The sequence below is a fragment of the Arvicanthis niloticus genome, unplaced genomic scaffold (genome assembly GCF_011762505.2).
Source record: "Arvicanthis niloticus isolate mArvNil1 unplaced genomic scaffold, mArvNil1.pat.X pat_scaffold_631_arrow_ctg1, whole genome shotgun sequence".
Taxonomy (NCBI): Eukaryota; Metazoa; Chordata; class Mammalia; order Rodentia; family Muridae; genus Arvicanthis; species Arvicanthis niloticus.
In genome coordinates, this window is record NW_023046247.1 from 39,314 (window position 1) to 64,264 (window position 24,951).

At 44.6% G+C, this 24,951-nt stretch overlaps 2 protein-coding genes and 1 long non-coding RNA gene across 3 annotated transcripts; 2 read left to right on the forward strand and 1 right to left on the reverse strand.

The window, feature by feature from the left end:
- Positions 1–57: 57 nt before the first annotated feature.
- Positions 58–2,911, forward strand: LOC117702265 (mitochondrial 2-oxoglutarate/malate carrier protein). The gene is made up of 8 exons (XM_034493497.2): positions 58–318; positions 865–1,017; positions 1,100–1,306; positions 1,477–1,567; positions 1,658–1,748; positions 1,835–1,934; positions 2,013–2,064; positions 2,197–2,911. The coding sequence occupies exons 1-8, from the start codon at positions 224–226 to the stop codon at positions 2,350–2,352; spliced, it is 945 nt and encodes a 314-aa protein (XP_034349388.1). The 5' UTR covers positions 58–223; the 3' UTR covers positions 2,353–2,911.
- Positions 2,912–4,627: 1,716 nt separating this feature from the next.
- LOC117702267 (platelet glycoprotein Ib alpha chain-like) lies at positions 4,628–7,608 on the reverse strand. The gene is made up of 2 exons (XM_034493499.2): positions 7,524–7,608; positions 4,628–7,315 (listed from the first exon to the last, which is right to left on the reverse strand). The coding sequence occupies exon 2, from the start codon at positions 7,307–7,309 to the stop codon at positions 5,171–5,173; it is 2,139 nt and encodes a 712-aa protein (XP_034349390.1). The 5' UTR covers positions 7,310–7,315; positions 7,524–7,608; the 3' UTR covers positions 4,628–5,170.
- Positions 7,609–12,314: 4,706 nt separating this feature from the next.
- On the forward strand, positions 12,315–24,944 carry LOC143433872 (uncharacterized). Its single transcript, XR_013070361.1, has 3 exons — positions 12,315–23,294; positions 23,808–23,980; positions 24,545–24,944. It is a non-coding gene; the product is annotated as an uncharacterized LOC143433872 (long non-coding RNA).
- Positions 24,945–24,951: the final 7 nt, after the last annotated feature.

Here is a 24,951-nt window from a genome sequence, read left to right on the forward strand (position 1 = left end):
AAGTCACACCTCTTCATATTGCATCTTAGTTAGCCCCGCCTTATTCCCGGCTGCCTTTGCGCTACGAGCCTGCGCCTGCCCCAGCTTCCAGCTGGAGCCAGATTTGCTTGTCGGAGGGGCGTGCGCGCGCGCGCGCCTTCGCCCTGTTGCGCGCTGGTGTCACCTTGGGCGCGAGCGGGGCTGTGCGTGCACGGGACCCAAAGCCGAGGGCCATCAAGGGGCGATGGCGGCGACGGCGAGTCCCGGGGCTGGCCGGATGGACGGGAAACCCCGTACCTCCCCTAAGTCGGTCAAGTTCCTGTTTGGGGGCCTGGCTGGGTAAGCTCAGGCCCCAGGGATGGGGAAAAAGGAGGAAGGGACGGGAGCAAGCATCTGGGCCCGGTGAAACTTGGGGTATGTTGCAGTAAATTGAGCCGGTGCAGGGTCCCTGATGGGTTGCCAGGATCTGTTCACCCATGCAGGGGCCCAGCTGGGCTGCATTCAAGGGTCATTGCCCCTTGTTTCCACCACCATTGCTTCACTGTGCCTGTTTGGGTGGTGGGTCTAGGTCATTAAAGGCTTTGTTATAGGACAGCTTAGAGTCCTAGGTTGTGGACGCCCTCTCCACCCTTCCTTAGATTGCCTGTAGTCCTAATTCTGCTTGAACCCTAAAGAACTGCCTGAAGCATTATGTTTTGTATGCTCTTTACTGGGCAGCTGGACTTTCTTCAGCCCACATTGCTCTTGATGCACATACACACACATGCACACCAGCCTCCTGAATCCTTAGTTGCTTGTCAGGCCCTGACCTTTGTAACTTCTTGCTGCCGGGTTGCAGTAGATCTGGAACAGCTGACCTCTGATTCCTTTCCTGCCTTACTTCAGGATGGGTGCTACAGTTTTTGTGCAGCCCCTGGACCTGGTGAAGAACCGGATGCAGTTGAGTGGTGAAGGAGCCAAGACTCGAGAGTACAAAACCAGCTTCCATGCCCTCACCAGCATCCTGAAGGCAGAAGGACTGAAGGGCATTTACACTGGGTACTGTGGTTTCCACTTGGGGAGGGAGGTTGTTGGTTGGCAGGTCCAGACCTTGGCCCAACATGCTGACATTTCTTCTCAGGCTGTCAGCTGGCCTACTGCGCCAGGCCACCTACACCACTACTCGTCTTGGCATATACACTGTGTTGTTTGAGCGCCTGACTGGGGCTGATGGTACACCCCCTGGCTTTCTCCTGAAAGCCCTGATTGGCATGACTGCAGGTGCAACTGGTGCGTTTGTGGGAACTCCAGCTGAGGTGGCTCTCATCAGGATGACTGCTGATGGTCGGTGAGTTCCCAGTCTTAGCTTAACTTCAGTCCCATTTCTGGAATCTCGGATGCTTTTGTTGTTGTTAGTCTAGATCTACATCAGGGCACTTACCTGTTCAGGCTACCCTTTATTTGTTCCTATGGACCTTGGGCTGTCCTGATCTTGGCCTTTCCCTGCCTTTCCCCCAGGCTTCCAGCTGACCAGCGCCGCGGCTACAAAAATGTGTTTAATGCGCTTATTAGAATTGCCAGGGAAGAAGGAGTCCCCACACTGTGGCGGGTGAGCAAAAGGGTTGGAGTCGTGGGGCATGCTGGGTTACATCTCTGGCATTTTTGACTGTCTCCGTTGCCTCCGTTCTCCCACCTTCAGGGCTGCATCCCTACTATGGCTCGAGCTGTCGTTGTCAATGCTGCCCAGCTTGCCTCTTACTCCCAATCCAAGCAGTTCTTGCTGGACTCAGGTGAGAGATCCAGAGCTGAGCACTTGGTGCCCAGCCTGGCCTGAGCTACCTGAGAGTTGACTACCACCTTCTGCTTCACCTCCTAGGCTACTTCTCTGACAATATTCTGTGTCACTTCTGTGCCAGCATGATCAGTGGCCTTGTCACCACTGCTGCCTCCATGCCCGTTGACATCGTCAAAACTAGGTGAGTCTGTAGCCTGGGACTGGGGAGCTTCGGGAGGACCCCCTTCTGTCTTCCATGCTCATACTTCCTCTCTTTCAGGATCCAAAATATGCGAATGATCGATGGGAAGCCAGAATACAAGAATGGGCTGGTGAGGAGGCAGGGAAGGGGAGCTGGGTCAAAGTGTGTTGGGTGCCCTGGGAGAGGTGTGAAGGGGGCTGGGGACAGGGGACAGGGTGCTTGAGACCAGGTCCTAGCTTCAGCACTTCACCTGTCTGTCTAGGATGTGCTGCTGAAAGTCGTCCGCTATGAGGGTTTCTTCAGCCTGTGGAAGGGCTTCACACCATACTATGCCCGACTGGGCCCCCACACTGTCCTCACCTTCATCTTCTTGGAACAGATGAACAAGGCCTACAAGCGTCTCTTCCTCAGTGGCTGATCTGGCAAGGTCCTGGGCCAGGGCTTCCAAGTCACCCACTGCTATTACAGTCGCTGTGTCCTGGGGGCCTGGATTATGCTACCCTGGGCTATTCTATTTATTTTCCCTCGACAGTGTGGTTCCCTCCTTTGCGGTAAAGAACTTTAATCTATTCTACCCCCTGCTCCAGCTTGCCGTGCCTGGCCTGATGCTTAGGATCATTCTGTCCCTGGCTATTCCTGAGGAGACCTAAGAAACACCCTGAGGATTTCTAGTCTCTTGGGTGTTAGTTTCAGGGCATACAAGACAGCAGATCCCTCTCTCTGGGGAATCCAAGGCAGAGCTGAGGAGACAGGAGAAAGCAGAAGCTGTCAAGATGGCCAAAGAGTCTGGTGGAAGGATATGGCCTTCCTCCTCCCTGAGGACTTAATAAATTGGATTGATAACACCAATCCCAAATCTGGATAGTCTTGAGGATCATAGGGGGAGCTAGCTGCACAAAGAAGCTGGTATCTCTGGAAAACATACTGGAGTTTTTAACAAAATTATTAAAGAAAATCACCTACTGGTTTTATGAAAATGCTATGTAAGTAAATTGTAGCTCAACAGCTGACAGAAAAAGAAAAAAAAAAAAAAAAGAAGAAGAAAACTGGGCCTTGTGTGTGCTTGCAAGCCATTTGCCCCAAAATGCAGCTGACTCACAAATTATATCACAGTTCTCAGGAAAAGCCTCTGGGATCTGCCTTTTCAGAAAGAGGGAAGGGATAACAAGTCTAAATTGAAGCAAGGCATAGTGGTTCACACCTTTTATCCCAACACCCAGGAGGCAGATTTGAGTTCAAGACCAGCCTAGTCTACAAAATGAATTCCAGGACAGCCAAGGACACAGAAAGAAACCCTGTCTTGAAAAACCAAAACAACAATCAAAAAAAAACAAAAAAAACCCTGGACTTCTGTGGGCTAGAACCACAGTGGTTGAGTGAGAGGTCCAGAGCTCTTCAGGGGACATACTGGAGTCAAACCCAATGATTGAGGCAAAAATATATAATATATACTTTTTGACTGATCAGAAACTGTGTTGGCTAGGGAAAGTGATTTTTTTTCATCCACTTTTTAAGAATTGTGATTCTCAGGCTCTCAAGGAACCTACAGACTTCTTGGAGTATCAAGGGCTATGGAAAGGTCAAACCAGGAGAAGTGCTAGGCAGCCTAAGGGCTGTATGCCAAGTCAGAGGACAGGCAGGCAGCAGGTGCGAGCTGTCCCCTTGGCAGAACTTTAACACAAAAAGATGATAGTGCAGCATCCTGGTGCGTCTGCTGCTACTTTGTTTAATTCTTCCTTGCACACCATGTTCTAGGCCACCCAAGGTAGCTACCTGAAGACATTTGAAGCCTGCACCTTTACTTAAGGAGTTTAAAGTCCAGCAAGAAGATGGTGGGAACATTTGGAAATGGCTATAGCAGTGGACTGCACCCTACCCAACTTAGAAGAGAGACTTGTTTATGGTAATGAGATAGGCTGAGAAGGAGGCAGAAGTCTTAGCTAAAGTGAGGATGGGCTCAGAAGACCTGCTGGCTCAGATGACCTGTGAGACATTTGTAGTGGCTCAGGTACACGGTACCATGAGAGATGAAGCTGGACTGGTAGGGGAAGTCCATGAAGGAAAGTCTGCTGGCTAACCTCCAAGGTTGGTTTTCTACTTGGAAGAGTTCATGGCAGGAAAGAGATTCAGTTGGGTTCACAGGAAGATCTAGAACCAGTTGGAGAAGGGCATTCTGTAGACCCAGAAAAGTGCAACCTTCCTTCCCTTATCTGGCCCCTAAGCCCCGAATTGAACTAAAATGAGATATGGAAGAAGACCATGCTGGGAGAATCTGTGAAATTTGGGGAGAAAGATGCTATTACACCCAGCTTTGAAAGCAGGAGACTTAAAAGACTACAGTCAAACCCAACAGGCTGCCACATCCTTTCCCAGTCCCACTGACCTGTCCAGCAAGGAGAGTTGTGTTCTAAAGGCTATGTGTGTGAAGAATGTACCCACCTCTGCTGCAGTCAGTCAGGCTTTAGCTCTGCCTCTCAGCTCTAGAACATTTTCTCTTCTAGAATTGATACTTGTAGCCTGGTGCATAGCCAAACCCTGCAGGAGATGAGTCACTGAAGTGGAGGTGTCCTATCTGCCTACCCTCAGCTAGAGGTTTGTTGGGTATTTGGGATCAGGATGGTGGCAGTTGGGACTTTGGGATTCTTGTAACAGGTGCTTCAGCCACCCCCCCCCCCAAAAAAAAGAGATATTTATTTATTTATTTATTTATTTATTTGGTTTTTCGAGACAGGGATTCTCTGTATAGCCCTGGCTGTCCTGGAACTCACTCTTGTAGACCAGGCTGGCCTCGAACTCGAGATTTTTTTTTTAAATATTTTTATTATACAAATGATAGCACTGGTAGAAAACCAGAAAGTGTTAAACAGGGAAAAAATACTCATGATACTTAGAGATAATGCTCCTGTCCTGGTTAATGGCTTTCCAGGTTTTCTTCCAAGTGTGAACGTGTGGGAGCCATGTTATTTGCTTTTTCTAGCTTTTTTTCCCCACAGTGGTAGCAGTGACTATGTAGCCTGTCAGTGTTCTAAGCAACATAGGGAGGTTGGTCCTATGACCACCCAGTTACATCACTTCACTACCTCTCTTGGTTTGTGAGGTCTGGAGTTGGGTGTGTAGATGTAAAGTGGGGTCTTCAGATAAAGGAGAAGTAAATAGGATGTCCTGTAATGGTCTCCCATCCCAACTAGATCCTAGTAGAGTCCAGTGAAGTCTTAGGAGCTCCAAAGCACTCACTGTCACAGACTATGACCTGAGTACCTAATGCCCACTGTACCCAATAGGTCTTGACCACGACCCTGACTCAGAACTGAGGGTCGCCGTCCTGCTACCAGAGGCCCCACACGCCCATTAGGCCTTATCCACAGGAAAAGGCTAGACCGGAAAGTAGGAAGTGACCCTTGAAGGAAGAGCAGCCAGGCTCGGGGCATGGTTACTTGCCTTGCCCTCTGCACCTCCAGGCTTGTGGTCTGTGTGCTTGTAGCCAATGCAGCAGATTGGTCCATGTCCAGACTGTGTGGTGTCACATGCCAGATCCAGGTCAGCAACAAGATGAGGACCACAGAGGCAGATAGGAGCCAGAGGAGACCCAGAACATAGAAGCCCAAGGGGAGGAGGCAACAAAAGTCAGAATTGAGAAAAAGATTGCTTTCAGAAGTATCAGAAGGTGCGTGAGCCACCACCTTTTGGAGATTGAAGCTGTTCCACTCTGGGTTTATTGTGGATTCTAAGGTAGAGAGTAAAGTGAGCTCTGTGGTAAAAAGTTGTTCTAAAATAGTCTCAATTGGGGTAGACTCTGGAGTGGCCAAGGTGGTAGTGAGCACTGGGGAGACAGTGGACACTAGAGTAATCGGGGTGCTGCTGGGCTCTGGGGTGGTCAAAGTAGAGGTGGTAAGCATTGGGGTGCTTCTGGGCTTTAGGGTAGTTAGGGTGGACATGGTAGGAACTGGGGTGCTGCTGGGCTCTGGGGTTGTCAAAGTAGAGGTGGTAAGCATTGGGGTGCTGCTGGGCTTTAGGGTAGTTAGGGTGGACATGGTAGGAACTGGGGTGCTGCTGGACTCTGGGGTTGTCAAAGTAGAGGTGGTAAGCATTGGGGTGCTGCTGGGCGTTAGGGTGGACATGGTAGGAACTGGAGTGCTGCTGGGCTCTGGGGTGGTCAAGGTGGAGGTGGTAAGCATTGGTTGGACGTTAGGCTCTGGGGTAGACTGGGTGGAGGTGGGCTCTAGGGTGGTTGGGATGGTGGTGGGTACAGTGTTGAGTTTTAGACTGTAGAAGGTTGTGTTGGATTCCGTGGTGTTTGGGAGTATGGTGAAACCTGGGGTCTGTGTGTGGGTGAATGTAGATTGTTTCTTACTGGGTTCGTGGGTTGGAGGCAAAGAAGTCATTTGGCTGTCTTGGTAAGTAGAAGACACTTCGGAGAGAAGGTCCCAGTGGGTAGTGTGAGCTTTAGTGTTAGAGAACTTGACCTCAGTCCTTGTGGCAGGAACATCAGGGACATCATCATAGTCATCATAGTCTGTGTCACCACCAGTGGTGGGGCAGCCCTTCCCTGGGTAGGTGTAGACAGGCGCATAGTTCAAATTGGCACATCGTACACTGGCCACATTAGGAGTCATGCCCCGGAGATCCACACCCTCCTTCCATAAGTAGACATTGTTGCTATTTTCCTGGAGCCAGTTACGGAAGTAGAGGATGTCACAGTCACAATACCAGGTGTTGCTGTGGAGAAAAACAAAAGGTAGGAGGAGGGTCCCAAAGAAGCCCTTTGGTATTGTCCGTAGCCAGTTCCCCTGAAGGTAGAGGGTGTCAAGGCTCTCCAGCCCATCTAGGAGCCCAGGGGGCAGCTCACGCAATTTGTTGTTGGACAGATCCAGTTTCCTCAGGTTGGTTGTGGACACCAAGAGTCCAGGGGGCAGACTCCTGAGATCATTGTTCTGCAAGTAGAGAAACTCGAGCTGGCTTAGGCCTTCTAGGGTACCAGGAGAAAGTGAGCTCAGCTTGTTGAAGGAGACGGTTAGACTAGTGAGTGCAGGCAGTGTCTGTCCTAGGGAGGGCAGGCTTTGCAGGTTATTGTGGGATAAGTCCAGGGTTTTCAGCTTTAACTGTTTTGCATTGGTCTGCAGACTGGTCAGCTCACATTTATCCAGGTATAGATGAATGATGTGAGTGAAATACTCCAGGGATGCTGTGGAGAAGGTACCCAGTTGGTTCTTGCCCAGGTAGAGGGTGCCTGTGTCTGCTGGCAGGCCTGCAGGCAATGCTGTCAGCTTCTTGTTCTCACAGTTTACTACCAGCAGGCTGGTCTCTTTGGAGATACTACAGGTGGACTGGGAATGTAAGGGACTTGGCAGCAGGAACAGCAAGATGAGAAGAGCCATGTGAACCTGTTGGCACAGGGAATTTGAAGGGGTGCCACCCATTGCATCATTTTCCCAGGGTCCAGCCCTTCACCGCTGTAGTTCTCAGGATCCCATCTAGAAACAGCTCCCACACCTCCCAGACTTCTCTCTCCTCTTCCACCCCTGCCTCCAGTCCTTGGTTCTTATACCCTCCTTAAACCCTCCTCCACCTCTGGTTCCAGCCCCAGCTTACAGTCAGGCAGAAAGTCCTCTGAAAGCACAGAACTTCTTCCAGGGAATGACTCCGTCCTTCTCTCTACTAGCTCCAAGGAGAGCCAGGCTAAGAGCAGGAAGGAGATAGAGATGGGGAGGAAATGACAACCTGATAATCAGCTCCTGTGACCAGGGAACAGTCTCCCTTGTGGGTACAGGCTCTTATCAACTCTCTCCACAGCTTTTCCCAGAGCCCTCCATTTGGTTTTACACTCTCACTTTCCTTCCACCCTGGAGAGATCTAGAGACTGCAGCCACCAACCACCAGCATTCAAATCCCCTCTGCATGCTACCTCTCTTCTCCATAGCAGTTCTTAGTGGTGCCCAATTCTCCTTCTCTGCTTCCTTACACTCCACTGCCACCTTTCCTACCCTAAGCTGAGCCTCTCTCCAATCTAGGGACTGCTGGCACCCTCTGTTCTGCATTCCCTGAGCACTTGACTGGTACTCTCTAAACTGTTTTTGCAGCTTCCATACTCAGGGCTATTTCCTCCTGGAGATGTGACAAGTGACACTCATTCTCTTGTTTTTTTTCTCTTGCCTCTGTGGTTGGTCCTTCTCTGTCTCCTCTGTGGCTCCCTCTTCCTCCAGCTTTCTGGAGCAGTAAACCTGCCTCCATAGTATTCATAGGTTTTTGAAACATAACCCCATAAGTGCCTGGGATATACTTTGCTGTGCGTTTAATCACCACTTTTGCCCTAGACTTAAGTCTTTATCTCTACTCTATTTCACATTTTCTGAGACCTGAATACTTAACATTAGATTGTTACTTGGAGTTTTCCGCTTACATATTCTTCAAGTATAGAAACAGTGTATATCACTGAGAGCTTCCAACAGGAAGGTGATGAGTTTGAAGCCAGCTTGGTCTACAAAAGAAGACCCTTTTCATTAAAGAAACAAAACAAAACAACAAACTATCATCCAAAACTCAAGTATATTAAAAAGTCAAGTTCATTATGCAAATAGTTTCATCTGTTGGCTATGGAAGTACAGGACTGTCTAACACCAATGCATGGAAAGCAGAGGCAGGAAGATCATGAGTCCATGGCCATCCTGAGCTGTATACTGGGACCTTGTCTCAAATGAAACAAAACAGAAGCCCCATAAAAAATAGCTTCTCCTCCTCTGTTGTCCACAACTACTCAGTTACCTAGTCCTTTCAAACACTACCTGGTACTCTCCGTCTTAACACTCACCCTGCTATCAAGTCCTCCTAATTTTGACTCTGATATCTTATTTTTTCATGTCCATCCATCTTCCACTCCTCAGTCCAAGGCACTGTCTTTGCTGCAGTAGCCTTCTGATTGGTTTCTAAATTTTCTAACTTCCTATTTCTCATGGGAGAACTGCAAATTTGCTAATCTGCCAACTACTAAAACTCATCAGTGCCTCCTGATAGCTCTCAGGAGGCAATCTGAAGTACCTGAACAGGGCCGTTAGATCTGAAACATGCCACCTACCTGCTCAGCCCCATTGTTCAGTGCTTTTCCCTGTCCTGGTCATTCTCATACTGAACTTTCACTCTGTCTTCTTCCTAACTCTTACATATCTGGCAAGTTCCAGCTCAAAATTCATTCCTCTGGAAACTATTTTGATTTTGCAAGCCTGGGTTGTCTGTTACAGAAAGTCAGCCATCATGTCTGTAGGGCCACTGCCCCATCTAATGATTAAAGATCCTGCCTACCCAGAAGGGGTGTACATGAGCATGCCCCTCTGCTTACTGCTGATGACTAGACATTGGGTAGACACAAGCCACATGTACCTAGTCACAAACTTGCCACTTATATAATTTGCTACGTGAAACAAGTATCAGGAGATGAGACAGAAGGTTGCATTGGTGGAAGTTATCATGGTGAACCTCTGAAGGTGTTTTTTTTTCTACTGTGTTGCTATCTGTTTTCAGATATAAGCCATAGGAAAGGGATACATTACTTAGGCCAGAGACAATGCTGTACATCTTTAATCCCAGAACTTTTATAAAAATAAGTAACATTGACTAGAGCCAAGCAGTGAGCTACATGTCTGTAGCCTTGGTTAATTTGTAGGCTGAGATGGGAGTTCAACTCCAGTTTGGGAAAAATAGCAATACCCTGTCTTTAAAACACTGTATATGGTGATGTGTCAGGGGCCGCTCTGACAAATGTTGGAACCCACACTGCCCCAAGCTTTGGGGGCTAGATTGTTCTGGCTCGTACTGCTGCTCCTGTCTTCGGGTCAGGGTTCAGCAAGAGAGAGAATGAGGGTGGACGCAAAGAATGGAGACCAGACAGAGTGTGATTCAGTCCCGTTTATTCTCAAGTCTCTCTTCTCTCTTTCCAAGTCCTTTGTTCCTAGTCCAAGTCTCAAGTCCCTAGTCCCCAGTGCCTCCAAGTTCCAATTTTCTAGTCCCCTCTTCTGTCTGCCTCTCACCTTTTATAAATCTCACTTAAGTCACGCCTTTAAATCTCATCTCTAAGTCACACCTTTAAGTCAAGCCTTTAGGTCACACACACCCAAGGGAAAATCCTGGGTATATAAAACAAGATGTTATCAGAGTGTGCTCAGCTGTTGTAGGCTGTTGAAAACAAGTCTCTTGTCAGGGTATATGGCTCAAGATGTCTGCAAGGATGATAGCCGCCTTCTGTCGGCTCCCCACAGTGATGCATACTTGTAATCCTAACACCTGTGAGGAGGAGTGCTAAAATGATTTCGGTTTGGGCTGCATGAGTTTGAGGCCAGCCTGAACTACACAATAAGATTCTGTCTCAATTCCCAAACAAAACAACATTGGCTACCTCAAAGATTTTCTAGGTAGAAAAGCCAGACATGGAATTACATGGCCAGGAACAGTGCCCAGAACCATGCTGTAGAACCAGTCTGATGAGCATAACTGACCATGGTGCAAGACCAAGTCACTGAAGATTACCCCGGCCCAGCTGCTGAGCTAGATATTGTTCTACAACATCCAGTGCTGCAGAGATTCCCACACTGTCCCTCTTTCTTTGTGATTATGAATGAAAGCAAACTTGGATGTGAGTCTGGTTGGTCATATGCCTGTGACCCAACTGCCAAGAAAGCCTAGGAAGGCAAAATTTTGATTATTTTCAATTCCTAAAATAGGAAGCATGTTCTGTTTCTTCGGAGATTCTAAGTTAAAGAAATTTCCAAACATGAAAGAGATTCATGTTCTTTGTACCTAAGTGGTCCTGTATTTTACTCTACTTAAGGGTCAGTTTCCTGTACCGGGATCCTTGTTTTGGTCATGAAATAACAGTAGATTTCCCTGCCTTAGTGCACAAGTACAGAAACAGTGGGTAGTTGATTGATGACATTTTAATTTCTTTATTGTATAAAGGTGGGAATACACGTGCCACAACACCTGTGTGGAAAAGGGAGGACAACTTGTAGGAGTTGGTACTCTCTTTCCGCCATGTGGGTCCTAGGAAAATCATACTTGGGTCACCAGGTTCGGTGACAAATTTATTTGATGAGCCATCTTACTAGCCCTGCTTTACATTTCTAATAGAATGATCTATTTCACTTAGATGTTCAAATTTATTATTACATTTATACTTTTAACAATGTGTAATTGTTATATCTGTATGTGTATGTTTGTGTGTATGTGTAGGACCATGAAAGCCAACCTGCTTTCTGATTGAGCACTGACTGGAAATTGCTGGAGACCCCGCAGGGCCCCTTGCAAGAGATGGCAGGCATTTTGAAATGCTCCCAGACTCCACGCTCCTGACACGAGGCCGCAGACCTCCATAGATTTAGGTCTTTCAGTCACATAGGGCAATGCCCACTAGCCCCTCCACAGGTAGAGGTTGTGACTACAGGCTATAGAGCCTCAAGACAGATCTCCATATTAATGAGGTACCTAAAAGATAGAGGGGTGTAGCCAATTAAACATTCCTTCCCAGACCTTCCTCCTTGCAAAAAGTATTTAACATCAGGCCTGCCCTGAAGAAACTGGGGTGTAGTTTTCATCTGCTTTCCGCCATGACAATAAACGTCTTAAGACCATGGACAGCTGTTTCATTGAAATCTGCTGTGGGGAACAGTGGAGCAGGTCTTCATATACACAGCTGCCACCTAATTTCCCACAGAACTCTCTGCGTTCCCAGCCACGGAGACTACCCAACCCAAGCAAGCAAGCTGACCCAGCTGTGGCCAAGAACTCTTATCCCCATGGAACACAGCCAGAGCTTCTCCCCCCCTTCCGATGTGAGCCAATCTAGCCCGAACGCCCCACTTCGTCTGTGGCACCTGGGGGCCCAAGGGCCTAGAACCAGCTGGTCCCGGCTGCCTTTTGGCTCCAGGACTCCCAAGCCAAGAGTTCCATCTTCCTATGGGACCTCAGGTCATATTTCGTATTGTGTCTTGCCTTTCCAAGCAGCAGCCTAGCCCCTTGGGAGGGTGGACACGGGACCCACAATCTAACTGAACGTGCATGTACCCACATGTCACAGAACATATGCAGAGGCAGAGGACAGCTGTGTAGAATCAATTCTCTTCTTCCACCTTTATGTGGGTTCCAGGGATCATGAAGCTGCATGGCAAGCATTTACCCAGTGAGACATTTCGATAGCCATTTATGCTCTCTTCACTTGTCCAAACCTCCACATCTAGGAACTAGGGATATGCCACTCAGAGTCTGTGTTGTTTTTTGGTACCCCCTTCTCCAGGAATGCTACCATCCATTCCGTTTTTATGCTGGTCAGCTTGATTGGTACGCTATGTGAAGTGAGTGGAAGACACCAGGGATGGGCAACTTAGAGGTAAGCAGTGGCTTCTGACCTGGAAAAGAACGGTGGTGTCTGTAGACGTGTACAGTACGGTCAGCTTTGCTTTACCTTGTTCGCGCCTGTACCTGGAGAGATGGCTTAGCATGTAAGAGTACTGCTGCTCTTGAAGAGGGCTGGAGTTCGGTTTTCACAATCCATGGTGGGCAGTTCACATATGTCTTCAACTTCAGCTCTAGATGATGGAACCCTCTTCCAGCTTCCAAGGGCTGGAAGATCCTCTGGGAACTGATGTTACAGACAGTTGTGAGCTGTCATGTGGGTGCTGGGAATTAAATTTGGTTTCTCTGCAATAGCAACCAGTGTTCTTAAGAGCTGAGTAATCTCCCAGGCTGGTTTGTTTGTTTGTTTGTTTGTTTGTTTGTTTGTTTTCAGGGATTTATTATATAGTACTAGCTGGTCTGGCATGCTTTGTAGTCCCTGTAAAATACCCATGCATATATATAAACAAATTTTAAATGAACATTTTTAAAGTTTTCCCCCTTTCTTTAGACAGACTTTCACTGTGTACCCTTGGCTGTCCTGGAAATTGCTATATAGGCCAGACTGGTCTTGAACTCATAAAGATCTATTTATCCCTGCCTCCCAAGAGTTGGGACATGGTGGTGCCAACATATGTCACCATATCTGGCCCTTACTAAGATTTTGATATAAATTTATTGACTCTGCATATCAATTTGAATAAAACTGATAGTTTCTTTATTGAGTCATGTTGGGAACTGAATCAAGGTCCTCTACAAGAATAGCACACATGGGGGCTAGAAAGATGGCTCAGTGGTTAAGAACACTGACTGCTCTTCCAGAGGTCCTGAGTTCAAGTCCTACCAACTACATGGTGGCTCACAACCATCTGCAGTGAGATCTGATGCCCTCTTCTGGTGTGTCTGAAGACAGTGACAGTGTACTCATATACATAAAATAAATAAATACAAAAAAAGAGAGAGAACAGCACACACTTTTCCACCTCTCTAGTTCCCTCAGGATGTTTTATTTGAAGTAGGGTCTCACTAGCCCAGGCTAGCCTTGAACTCATATTTGGGTCTTTATTTGGTTGTTTTCTTTTTTAAAAAATTTAAAATTATTTCATGTTATGCATTTATTATTTGCTTGTGTGTGTGTGCGCGCGCACCACATGCGTGTGTGTGGTGCTCATAGTGGCAAGATGATCTCTGTGAATTTGAGCCAGCCAGGTCTACACAGTGAGTTCCAGGCTAGCTAGGGCTATAGTGACACCCTGTCTCAAAACAAAAACAAACCTAAGAAAATCCTCAATCTATATGCCCTTCATTTGCTTCCTTATGCACTGGCAAGAACTTGTATACCTCGTGGAATAAGAGCCCAAGTACCTGGTTCCTGAGCTTAGGAGGGAATGCCATCATGACGTGTGGCATTTGCAGTAGTGTTTGTGTAGATACTCTTTGGTAGGTTTAGCAGTCCCTCTTCATTCTGTCCTTTCAGTTCCTGTAGAGCACCTTCTGCCAGCCCCTTAGATCGTGGCTGACAGTATTACTGTTGCTAATTCTTTCTCTACTTCTACCCATTGTAGAAGGATGTCAGCTTTTCCACTTGTATTGGCATTTCAGCCCTTTAAAGATTTTGAGTAATGCTTCATATATTCTCTTAGATGCATTTAGAAAAATATCAGGACAGGCTACGATGGCACATGCCTTTAATCCCAGTGTTTGGGAGACAGAGGTAGGTGGATCTCTGGAGTCCAGCCTTGTTTAATAGTGAATTCCAGAACAGCCAGGATTTCACACAGTGAAATCCTGTCTTAAACAAACAAACAAACAAACAAACAAACCAGCATGGTGAAGCACACCTTTAGTTCCAGCACTCAGGAGACAGAGGCAGGCATATCTCTATGAGTTCAAAGCCAGCCTGCTTTACATAGTGAGGTCCAGAACATAAAGAAACCCTGTCTCAAGAAAACAAACAACAAAAACAGACAGACAAAAATAAACGACATTTTTGGGTCTTTTTTTTTTTTTAATTTCACTTTATTTCTTGAGAATACTCTTGCTGGAAATAGGATTCTATGTTAGCAGTTCTGTTCTTTTTGTTTTTTGTTTTTTGTTTTTTTTTTTTTCCAGCACTTGGAAAACATTGTACTAGGTCCTGGAAAGTAGTTTCTTTGGTAGAGTGCCTGCCTGGCATGCATAGAGCCTTGGGGTTGGACTCCAACTCTGAGCAGAATGGGAGTGGTAGTATATACTTCTATATCATCCCAGCCCAGGGCAGTTGGAGGCAGGGGGAAGATCAGGAGTTCAAGGCTGTGCTTGGCTGAAGCCAGCCTGGCATACATGAAATCTCAAAAACGTGTGAGGAGGTGGGACTAGAAAGAGGGTTAAGAGCATTTGTTGCTCTTGCAGAGGACCTGGGTTTGATGACTAGCACTGACCGGTGGCTCGTAACCACCATATCTCCACTTCCAGAGGATTCTCTCTCTTTTGACTTCCACATGCACCAAGTATGCACATGTGTATGTGCAGACAGAATATTCACACACTTAAATAAGTAATCCAAAAAAGAGTTTTTAAAAAGATTCTTACTTGGGCTGGAGAGATAGCTTAGCAATTAAGAGCACTGTCTGCTCTTCCAGAGGTCCCAAGTTCAATTCATGGTGGCTCACAACCATTTGTTATAGGAACCCATGCCCCTCTTTTGGTGTGTCTGAAGACAGCTAGTGTACTCACATACATTTAAAAAATTCTTGTTTTGAGAAAAATTCAGTCATGAGCCTGGCATACTCATCCTGGCCTGTGATCCCATCACTGTGGAGACTGAGGCAGGAAGAATGTGAGAACTGTAGGCTAACCTGGGCTACATGATGTCTTGGACTGGAGTTCCTTGGGCTTAGCCCATTTGGGGTTGTCATAGTTTCATCTTTGTTGCTGTAATTCTCTACCTCCCCTGTTCTCTATTTTCTCTGTCTCCTTCCTTTCCTTTCTCTTTCCTTTTTCCCTTTCTTTCTTAGAGTCTCACTATGTAGCCTAGGTAGCTTACAACTCTCAATCTTTCTGCCTCTGTTGCTGTAAGAAAACATCTCTGTTGGCTCTGACCAAAAGCCACCTAGGAAAGAAAAAGATTTATTTGGCTTATACTTCCAGGTCACAGTTCATCACTGAGACGAGTCATCAGGAGCTGAAACTGGAACTTGAAGTAGAAACCACGAAGGAATTTTGCTGTTGGCTTGATTCTCTGGCTGCCTTGTAGGCTCAGGCATAGCTAGCTTTTGTTTTCTTTTTATTTATGCATATGTGTTTGAACCTATATTAATCACATGTTCAAGAGCCCTCTGAGACCAAAAGAAGGCCCCAGATCCCCTAGATCTGGAGTTACAGATGATCTTCCTGCCTCAGCATTTAGAGTGCTGGATTGTCTAGAAGCACTACCAGACCTGGTTATAAATGGTTGGTCTCCTTTATCAGCTTTTGTTTTAAGTGTATTCTCCCTGGTGTTATTTCTCCTCTTCCTCTTCTTTCCCACCACACTCCCCAACTGTCTGGGGCAGAAAGATCATTGAAACTAGGAGTTGGAAATTAGCCTGGGCAAAACATCAAGACTCTATCTAAAAGAGATAGAGCAGCAGGGGAGAGGTGGGGAGAGGGAAAGGAAAGAAGGGGAGAAGTAGGGTTTACGGGATTAATTCTGAGTCCGAATAAAAGTCTATGTGTGTGAAGTGAAATGTTTCCAGCAGGTGTTTGCAAGGCTGAGTGACTAATTAAGCCGAATCCTGACATCTACCTGAGGTCTCTCTGGACTCTGACAGGAGCAGTCAGTCTCTCAGTAGGGCTTCTGTGTTTTTCTTGGCTTTAGCTCTGGGTCAAGTCCAGGAGGAAAACTGCACTTTGCTCACGCTGGGCAGGATTAGTTACTGTACAAAGTCCTGCAGCCCCTACCTATGCCCCAGGACACTTTGCTTTCTCTGTGGTTTATTTTGCTGTTTTGTTTTATTTATGTGCTTGGAAGTAGGGTCTTACTCTGTAGCCTAGGCTTACCTCAAACTCAAGATCCTCCTGCCTCAGTCTCAAGTGCTAGCATCACATTTGCTGCCACACGCAGCTTTAGATCTGACTTTTTGTTTCTTCTAATGTCATTTTATTACAATGCACTTTTTGGGGGTGGGGCAGATTACAGATTTGGGGCTAGGATTGAATTTAGAGACTTGTTTTGAAGGTTTATTTATGTTTTATTTATATTTGCCTGCATGTATGTATGTCTGGTGCCCTCTGGGGGCCAGAAGAGGGCATAAACAAAACCCATACCAGTTGACTTGGTGTTGATGGGGAAATTTCACAAGCCCCCACTCCTAGATAAAAAGCTACAGTTAGTGGCTGCTGAGGAGGGAGAAGGACTTTTCTCCAGGGATGAAGCCCCTATTTGGTTATCCAAGCCAAGTGGTCAGCCCTAAACATATGCACATAGGAGCAACCCTAAAGGGACAAGACAACTTGTTCTTGTAAAGGACCTGAGTTTGACTCTTAGCACCCATATGGTGGCTTACAGCTGTCTGTAACTCCAATTACAGGGGATCCAATACCCTCTTCTGAGCACAGGGTATGTACATGATACACATTCATACATAAAATAAAATTTTAAAACTTCTTTCTTGGAGCCGGGCAGTGGTGGCGCACACTTTTAATCCCAGCACTTGGGAGGCAGAGGCAGGCCGATTTCTGAGTTCTAGGCCAGCCTGGTCTACAGAATGAGTTCTAGAACAGCCAGGGCCACACAGAGAAACCCTGTCTCAAAAAAACAAAAGCAAAAACCCAAAACAACAACAACAACAACAACAACAACAACAAAAACCTCTTTCTCGGGCTGTTGAGATGGCTAAGTGCACTGACTGCTCTTCTGGAGGTCCTGAGTTCAAATCCCAGCAACCACATGGTGGCTCACAACCATCTGTAATGGGATCTAATGCCCTCTTATGGGGTGTCTGAAAAGAGCTACAGTGTACTTACATATAATAAATAAGGAGTGAGCGAGGATGGAACAAGAGGGAGAAGGGAAGGGGGAAAAAAGAAAAGAAAAGAAAAGAAAACCCTTCTTTTTCTATGGGGTAGGGGGATGGCTCTGGTTAAGAGTAGTGAGTGTTCTTGCAGAGGATGTGTGTTCAATTCCCAGCATCCACATGGTGGCTCAAATCCCATCCCACTCCCACCCCCACCCCTGGCCCGTCTGGCTGAGAACCAGGATGTAACTCTCAGCTACTGCTCCAACACCATGCTGCTGCTGTGATAATGAACTAACATCTGGAGTTAACAACGCTCTGAAAAGACCAGACATTAGCCCTGGACTTGCTACCCAAGGATTCCACAGAGCCAAGACTTCCCAACAAGATCCACATGCAGCTAATTAAAGATGAGAAAGCAGGCCTGATTAGCAAAGTCACTGTGCTCAGCTGCTGGGAGAAGCCAGAAGGAATTCAGTTTGGGGTCATCTGGAGGCCTAAGAGCCCTGTAGCCATTAGTGTGGGTTTCCAAGTTGTGCAGGGCTCCTGTTATCACAAAGGCCTTTAAAGATCCTTATTAAATCCAGGCCTTCTTCACGATTAAAAACAGACATGTTTTAATGTCTTCTTTGCTTTTATTTTTTTAAACAGCTCACTGTGGTGGATAGCCCTAGCCTCTTGTTGTCATGGTAACTCCACTCCTGGGAGGGGCTGCGAAGGAGGAGTGAATCTTGTAAACCTTCTGTCCAATCAAATTTGTTAAATAAAGGCTACAGCCAGTGATTGGGCAGTAGAAGAGGAGTGGGAGGAGCCAGAGGCAGGAAAAGAGGAAGACCAGGAATACTAGTGAATAATATTGAGATTGAGGGGATGGTTGACACTGGAGCAGATGTCATTGTTATTTCTCCAAATTCTTGGCCTGAAAGTTGGCCACTTCATGAAATAGACATCCAGTTTCAAGGACTTGGAACTTTATCCAAAATAAAACAAAGCACCAGATGGCTTAAATGTATAGGACCAGAAGGTCAGCTAGGAAAATTGAGGCCATACGTGGCTGATATAGCCATTAACTTATGGGGAAGAGATCTATTACAATAGTGGAAAACCCAGATTAATATCCCCTCAGTGTCAATGTTTAATCATGAAATTCATCAGGCTCCTAATAAAAATTTAAAATTTGTTAAGAAACATTATTTAAGGCAGTCTCACACTGTCCAAGCTGTTCATAAACAACATATGGTAGAGGCCGACAATTTAGCTCTACCCCAAAGAGCCATTGCTACCAAGACACCAACAACATTATCACTAAAGTGGTTGTTTAATCAACCCATTTGGATTGAGCAGTGGTCTATGACAAAAGAAAAATTACAGGTATTAGAACAGCTGGTCCAGGAACAACTGGAGGCTCAGAATATTGAAGAGTCTACCAGTCCTTGGAATTCTCCAGTATTTGTCATTAAAAAGAAATCTGGCAAATGGAGGATGTTGACAGATCTCAGAGCAATTAATAAGATTATTCAGCCTATGGGTTCTTTGCAGCCTGGTATCCCATTGCCTTCCTTGTTGCCTAAGGATTGGCCCATTATAGTGATTGATCTGAAAGATTGTTTCTTCACAATTCCTCTACATGAATGTGATAGGGAAAGGTTTGCTTTCTCAGTACCTATCTTTAATAAAGGTTGCCCAGTAAAGAGATATCATTGGAAAGTCTTACCACAAGGAATGGTAAATAGTCCTACCTTGTGTCAATACTTTGTACAACAGCCATTGGAGATAATTCGCAAAAGGTTTCCCAAATCAATTATTTATCATTATATGGATGATATTTTGTTGGCTGATTCAGATATTAATATCTTGGAAAAAATGTTTGATGAAGTAAAGAAAATTTTGCCTTGTTGGGGATTGCAAATAGCCCCCAAAAAAATACAAAGAGGAGATTCTATTAATTATCTAGGGTATAAGATAAGTCTACAAACGGTTAAGCCACAAAAGGTACAAATTAGAAGAAACCAATTAAGAACCCTAAATGATTTTCAGAAGCTACTTGGAGATATAAACTGGCTGCGACCAGCAATTGGCTTGACCACTCAAGAACTGAGTAATTTATTTCAAACATTACAAGGTGATAAAGATTTAAATAGTCCTAGGAAATTGACTCCTGATGCTGAGAAGGAGTTAGCCTTGGTAGAAAGAAAACTGCAGGATACACATCTAGATCATATTGATCCAAAAATGGCCTGCATCTTAGTTATTTTACCTTCTACTCACTCTCCTACTGGAATTCTTATGCAGAGAGAAGATTATATCCTAGAGTGGATATTTTTAGATCATAAACAGAGTAAAAAGTTAAAAACCTACGTTGAGAAGGTTTCTGAATTAATACTGAAAGGAAAAATGAGACTTAGACAATTAGTTGGAATGGACCCGGCTGAAATTGTTGTACCATTTACTAATGCAGAAATTACCTCGTTATGGGCACAAGATGAACATTGACAAAGAGCATGTAGTAACTTTTTGGGAGAGATTTCCAACAAATATCCTAAAAGCAAGTGGCTTCAGTTCATAAAAAGAACTAATTGGATTATCCCTCATATTTTAAAAGGAACTCCGATATCTGGAGCCCCTACATTTTACACTGATGCTAGTAAATCAGGAAAGGCAGGATATAAATCAGAAGACATAAGTAAGGTGGCTGAGAGTCCCTATAAGTCAGTTCAAAAATCTGAATTATATGCAATAATCATGGTATTGTCAGATTTTCAAGAATCCCTTAATATAGTAACTGACTCTCAATATGCCGAAAGGGTTATTTTACACATAGAGACTGCTGAACTTATTCAAGATAATTCTGAATTGACCTCATTATTTTTTCAACTACAACAAATTATTAGAAATAGAAATAACCCCATATATATAACACACATAAGATCCCATACAGGTCTGCCAGGCCCTCTAGCACAAGGTAATAATGATATCGACCAGCTATTGATAGGAAGCGTGCTAGAGGCTTCAGAATTTCATAAAAAACATCATGTTAATAGCAAAGGTTTAAAGAAAGAGTTCTCTATTACTTGACAACAAGCCAAGGAAATTGTGAGGCAATGCCCTACTTGCTCATTATATAACCAAACTCCATTGCCTACAGGAACTAACCCTAAGGGTACTCAAAGAAATGACATTTGGCAAATGGATGTCTTTCATTTTACAGAGTTTGGCAAACTGAAATATGTGCACCATAGTATAGACACATATTCAGGATTTCAATGGGCAACTTCATTAGCATCAGAAAAGGCTGATTCTGTAATTACACATTTGTTAGAAGTCATGGCCATTATGGGAATACCCATACAAATTAAAACAGACAATGGTCCAGCATATACCTCTAATAAGATGGAGAAGTTTTTTACATATTATAATATAAAACATGTTACAGGCATATCACATAATCCTACGGGACAAGCAGTTGTGGAGAGATCCAATCGAACTCTAAAGGAGATGCTTAATAGGCAAAAGGGATCAATAAGAACCCCCAAAGATAGATTACATAGTGCTTTATTAACTCTAAAATTTTTAAATGCTAACGAACACAACTCCACAGCTGCTGAGAGACATTGGATTGTGGAAAAAACTTCTGAACTAAATCAACCTGTTTATATTAAGGATATTATGACGTCAGAATGGAAAGTGGGAAATGTATTACGCTGGGGGAGAGGTTATGTTTATGTTTCCACAGGAAAAGAAAAGCTGTGGGTTCCTTCCAAAATGATAAAGATCAGAAATGACAAAGGGAGACCCCCTGAAGCACTAGTCGACACAGAAGAAAAGGGAGACTAACTCAACCAACCAAATGGGTGATGTATATATGGTGTTATGTCTCTTATATGGACTTAACTGGCTGGGACTAAAATGTCAATACAAAGCCAAGAACATTTAATTGGGTAATAATTTCTCATGACTTAATACATGCCATCCTTTATGAGGGCATGTATATAAGTTATATATAGTTTGATTAAGTAATCAAACTAACCTGAAGAGGGCAGTGGCCTTTCTTTATTGATCTTCATTGACAAAGCTGTGTGCCCTACATGTTCCACGTGAATGTTTTTATAAAACTACCTGTTGCTTTTAAGTTTTATATGTTACAGGATGAAAGAAGAGAAACAGCCCTAGCATGATTTATACTCAGGGATGCTGAATCTCTGGGACCTCCTATTCCAGCTTCGTGCTTGATTCTACTGCAATTGCATCGAAGCCGCTTCTTTTAAGGACTTGCTTCCAGAACTTTTCCAGAACATCTAGCTTGCCTGTCCAACCTTTCTGACTGTAACAGTTATGGTGTCAGCTTTGCTATGAACTTTCTCAGTACACAGTGACTTCAAGGCAAATGATGCCAGCTAGCTCTCCTTTGACTAAGCCAATTTTCCTGTTTCCCTTTGGGCCCCCAGATGGGAATTCTTCGCCCCAATTCAGCTGGAAGCAGACAAAAGGAGATCATAGCCCCAGTTCCTTATGTTGGGGTGGATGGTTCTGGTTACTTTGTAAATTATACATGTGTTGTAATTTAAGGAATACTTTACAAATGTAGCTTCAGACAGGAAGGGAATTAGAGAGCTAAATCTCAGGAATTAAGTGGGATTAATATTTTACTCTTATATAGGCATTGTGCCTGTATAACTCATACAGAAATACAAAGCTTAGACCCAGTTTAAAAAAAAATAGGTATATCTTACATTGGTAAGAAATCTTTATAATAATAACAAGGTTGAAATTATAATCTCTTACATTGATATGGAATTTATATTAATATATTACTCTCATGTAGGCATTGTACCTATATATCTTATTTAGAAATACAAGGCTTAGACCCAGTCCTTTTTAATAAAAAAAAAAATTAGTGGAAAGGAATTAACAGACAACTGTTCAGATTGCCTTACATAGTTGATTTTCAAAAACGTTAGAAATCCATAGAATTGACATTACAAACATTCTTATATAAACATTTATTTTATTAGAGACCTATCTGATCCTGACAGCTTCCCAGTCTTGGATTCTAAGAAGAAATTGAGCATCTTTGGAGTTACACCAGTTGTGGTATGACAGCCACTAGGCAAGAATTGCCTCTTTTCATCTACAGACGAAATAGTGTGCAAAAAAAAGAAACACACTTGCAGAATAGTCGACTGATTATATCTGCCAAGACAGAGTAATCAGCCCTTAGTAATTCTGCATTACTAGGTCTGTCAGATGATCCTGGGCCAGAAGGCTAAAGACCAGATGCTCCAACATTTTGAAATAAGGAACTGTCTAGATGTTCAGTGGTCTATTTAAATTGGTTGAGTTTTAGAAGCCATGCTTTGTGCTTCCCATATCTTTATTTAACTGAGTCATTCTGGATTTCTGATGGGGTTGAAGATTTATAATCTCACAGCCAACCCAGGCTATTTACTTTAAGAGGATGGTTTTCAGATGCTATTCATTCTGAAGACAGGACATAAGCCAGGTTCAGAACTAAGTTAGTTTTTTAATTGAGAGAGATGGCAAAGGTTCTATTTAGTTAACAAAAATGATGGACTGGGTGTTAGGTTTATCTTGTACTTTAACAATCACAACATGGTAATATAGTTAGTGTTCAATTAATATGTGAAAAGAAAAAAAATTTTTTTTTTATTATTGGACAAAAAGGGGGAAATGTGGTGGATAGCCCTAGCCTCTTGTTGTCATGGTAACTCCACTCCTGGGAGGGGCTGCGAAGGAGGAGTGAATCTTGTAAACCTTCTGTCCAATCAAATTTGTTAAATAAAGGCTACAGCCAGTGATTGGGCAGTAGAAGAGGAGTGGGAGGAGCCAGAGGCAGGAAAAGAGGAAGACCAGGAAGAGAGGAGGGAGAAGCGAAGGAGTTGGCAGTTGGTCGAGGCAGAGGGCAGTTGGTAGAGAGAGAGAAGACGAAGAAGACCTAGGAAACCGCAAGTTGTTAAGAGCTCTCATAGCCGGGGAATAGTGTAGTTTAATGGTAAATCTGCCCAATCTAGGCATGCAGCATTCATTTGATACTTATTGACTTGTGTCTTTATTCTATGGACTCCCTATGGGCAAGAGATTTACCACAACAGCTCACCTCTTCTTTCTTTCTGTTTTTCTGTCTCTGTCTCTGTGTCTCTGTCACTGTTCCTGCCCCCTCCCCATCATTCTCTCATTACGTAGTCCTCTATATAGCCCTGCCCGTCCTAGAACTCACTACATAGACCAGGCTGACCTCAAACTCACAGAAATCTTCCAGTCTCTGCCTCCTGAGTGCTGGAATTAAAGGCCATGCTCATTTTGTTTTAAAGTTAATTTGTTGATTGTGTGTGTGTGTGTGTGTGTGTGTGTGTGTGTGTGTGTACATGCATGCCACACTGAGTGTGGAATCAGAGGACAACTCTGGGAGTTGGTTTTTTCTTTTCTTTCTTTCTTTCTTTTTTTTTTTTTTTTTTTTTGAAATTTATTCATTTTATGTATGTGAGTACATGATCACTATCTTTAGGTATGCCACAAAAGTACATCGGATCCCATTAGAGATGATTGAGAGCCACCACCATGTGATTGCTGGAAATTGAACTCAGGACCTCTAGAAGAGTGGTCAGTTCTTTTTAACCATTGATTTTCACCTTCCACCTTGCTGAGTCTCTCGTTTCTGCTGCTCTACTGGTTCCAAAGGTCAGACTCTGGTCTTCAGACTTGTGTATCAAGTTCCTCTTTGTGGGGAGTGGGTGTGGCAGCCAGCTAAAATGGCGCCTAAGCTTATGAATGGCACCCGCCTAAGTTTATGAATGGCACCTGCTGGGTTTTGTGAATGGCGCCTGACTTCTTCACACAACTCGGTCAGAGCCACATCCTCAGAACTACTGCGCAGACTCACTACCACGCAGAATCAGGCCATTTGACATGTGCCAATGGTGTGTGCCCACGTGGCAGGCTCTGAGTGACCAAGCATGGGGATAAAAGGGAAAGTGGAATTGGGATCTGGGGCTTCCAGAGAGATATTGAAAAAAGGTTCCTAGCCGGGCGGTGGTGGCGCACGCCTTTAATCCCAGCACTTGGGAGGCAGAGGCAGGTGGATTTCTGAGTTCGAGGTCAGCCTGGTCTACAGAGTGAGTTCCAGGACAGCCAGGGCTATACAGAGAAACCCTGTCTCGAAAAACCAAAAAAAAAAAAAAAAAAAAGGTTCCTGAGTAAACTTCGGTTGGGAAGAATCTCGTGTTGTGTTGCTCCTTTCTGCAGGTCAGAACGGTAGCGACAAGTGGTGGCCCGTACGGGGAACAATTCAGAACCCAACGCAGTCAGGGCAACTAGCTGGTAAGTTCCCAGGTAAGTGGGACAAAAGAAAGCTCTCGGTTTAGAGACTATAAAGTTCCCAGGCAAGTAGGACAAGTTAGGTTCTAGGATAGGAGAAGATATAAGTTCCTGGTTTGGGGACGAGTTAAAAGTGAAAAGTGAAAGTATATGAGTTAAAAGTGAAAGTGTTAAAAGCAAAAGGAAAAAGTTCTTACAGGCCGTGGATAAGGTTTCGGTTTTGGGAGAGGACCTTAAGACGGCTGAGGATGGAAATTTTGGTATATTCTTATTTGTGTTTGGCAGCTCTCTCTCTCTCTGTGTGTGTGTGTGTGTGTGTGTGTGTGTGTGTGTGA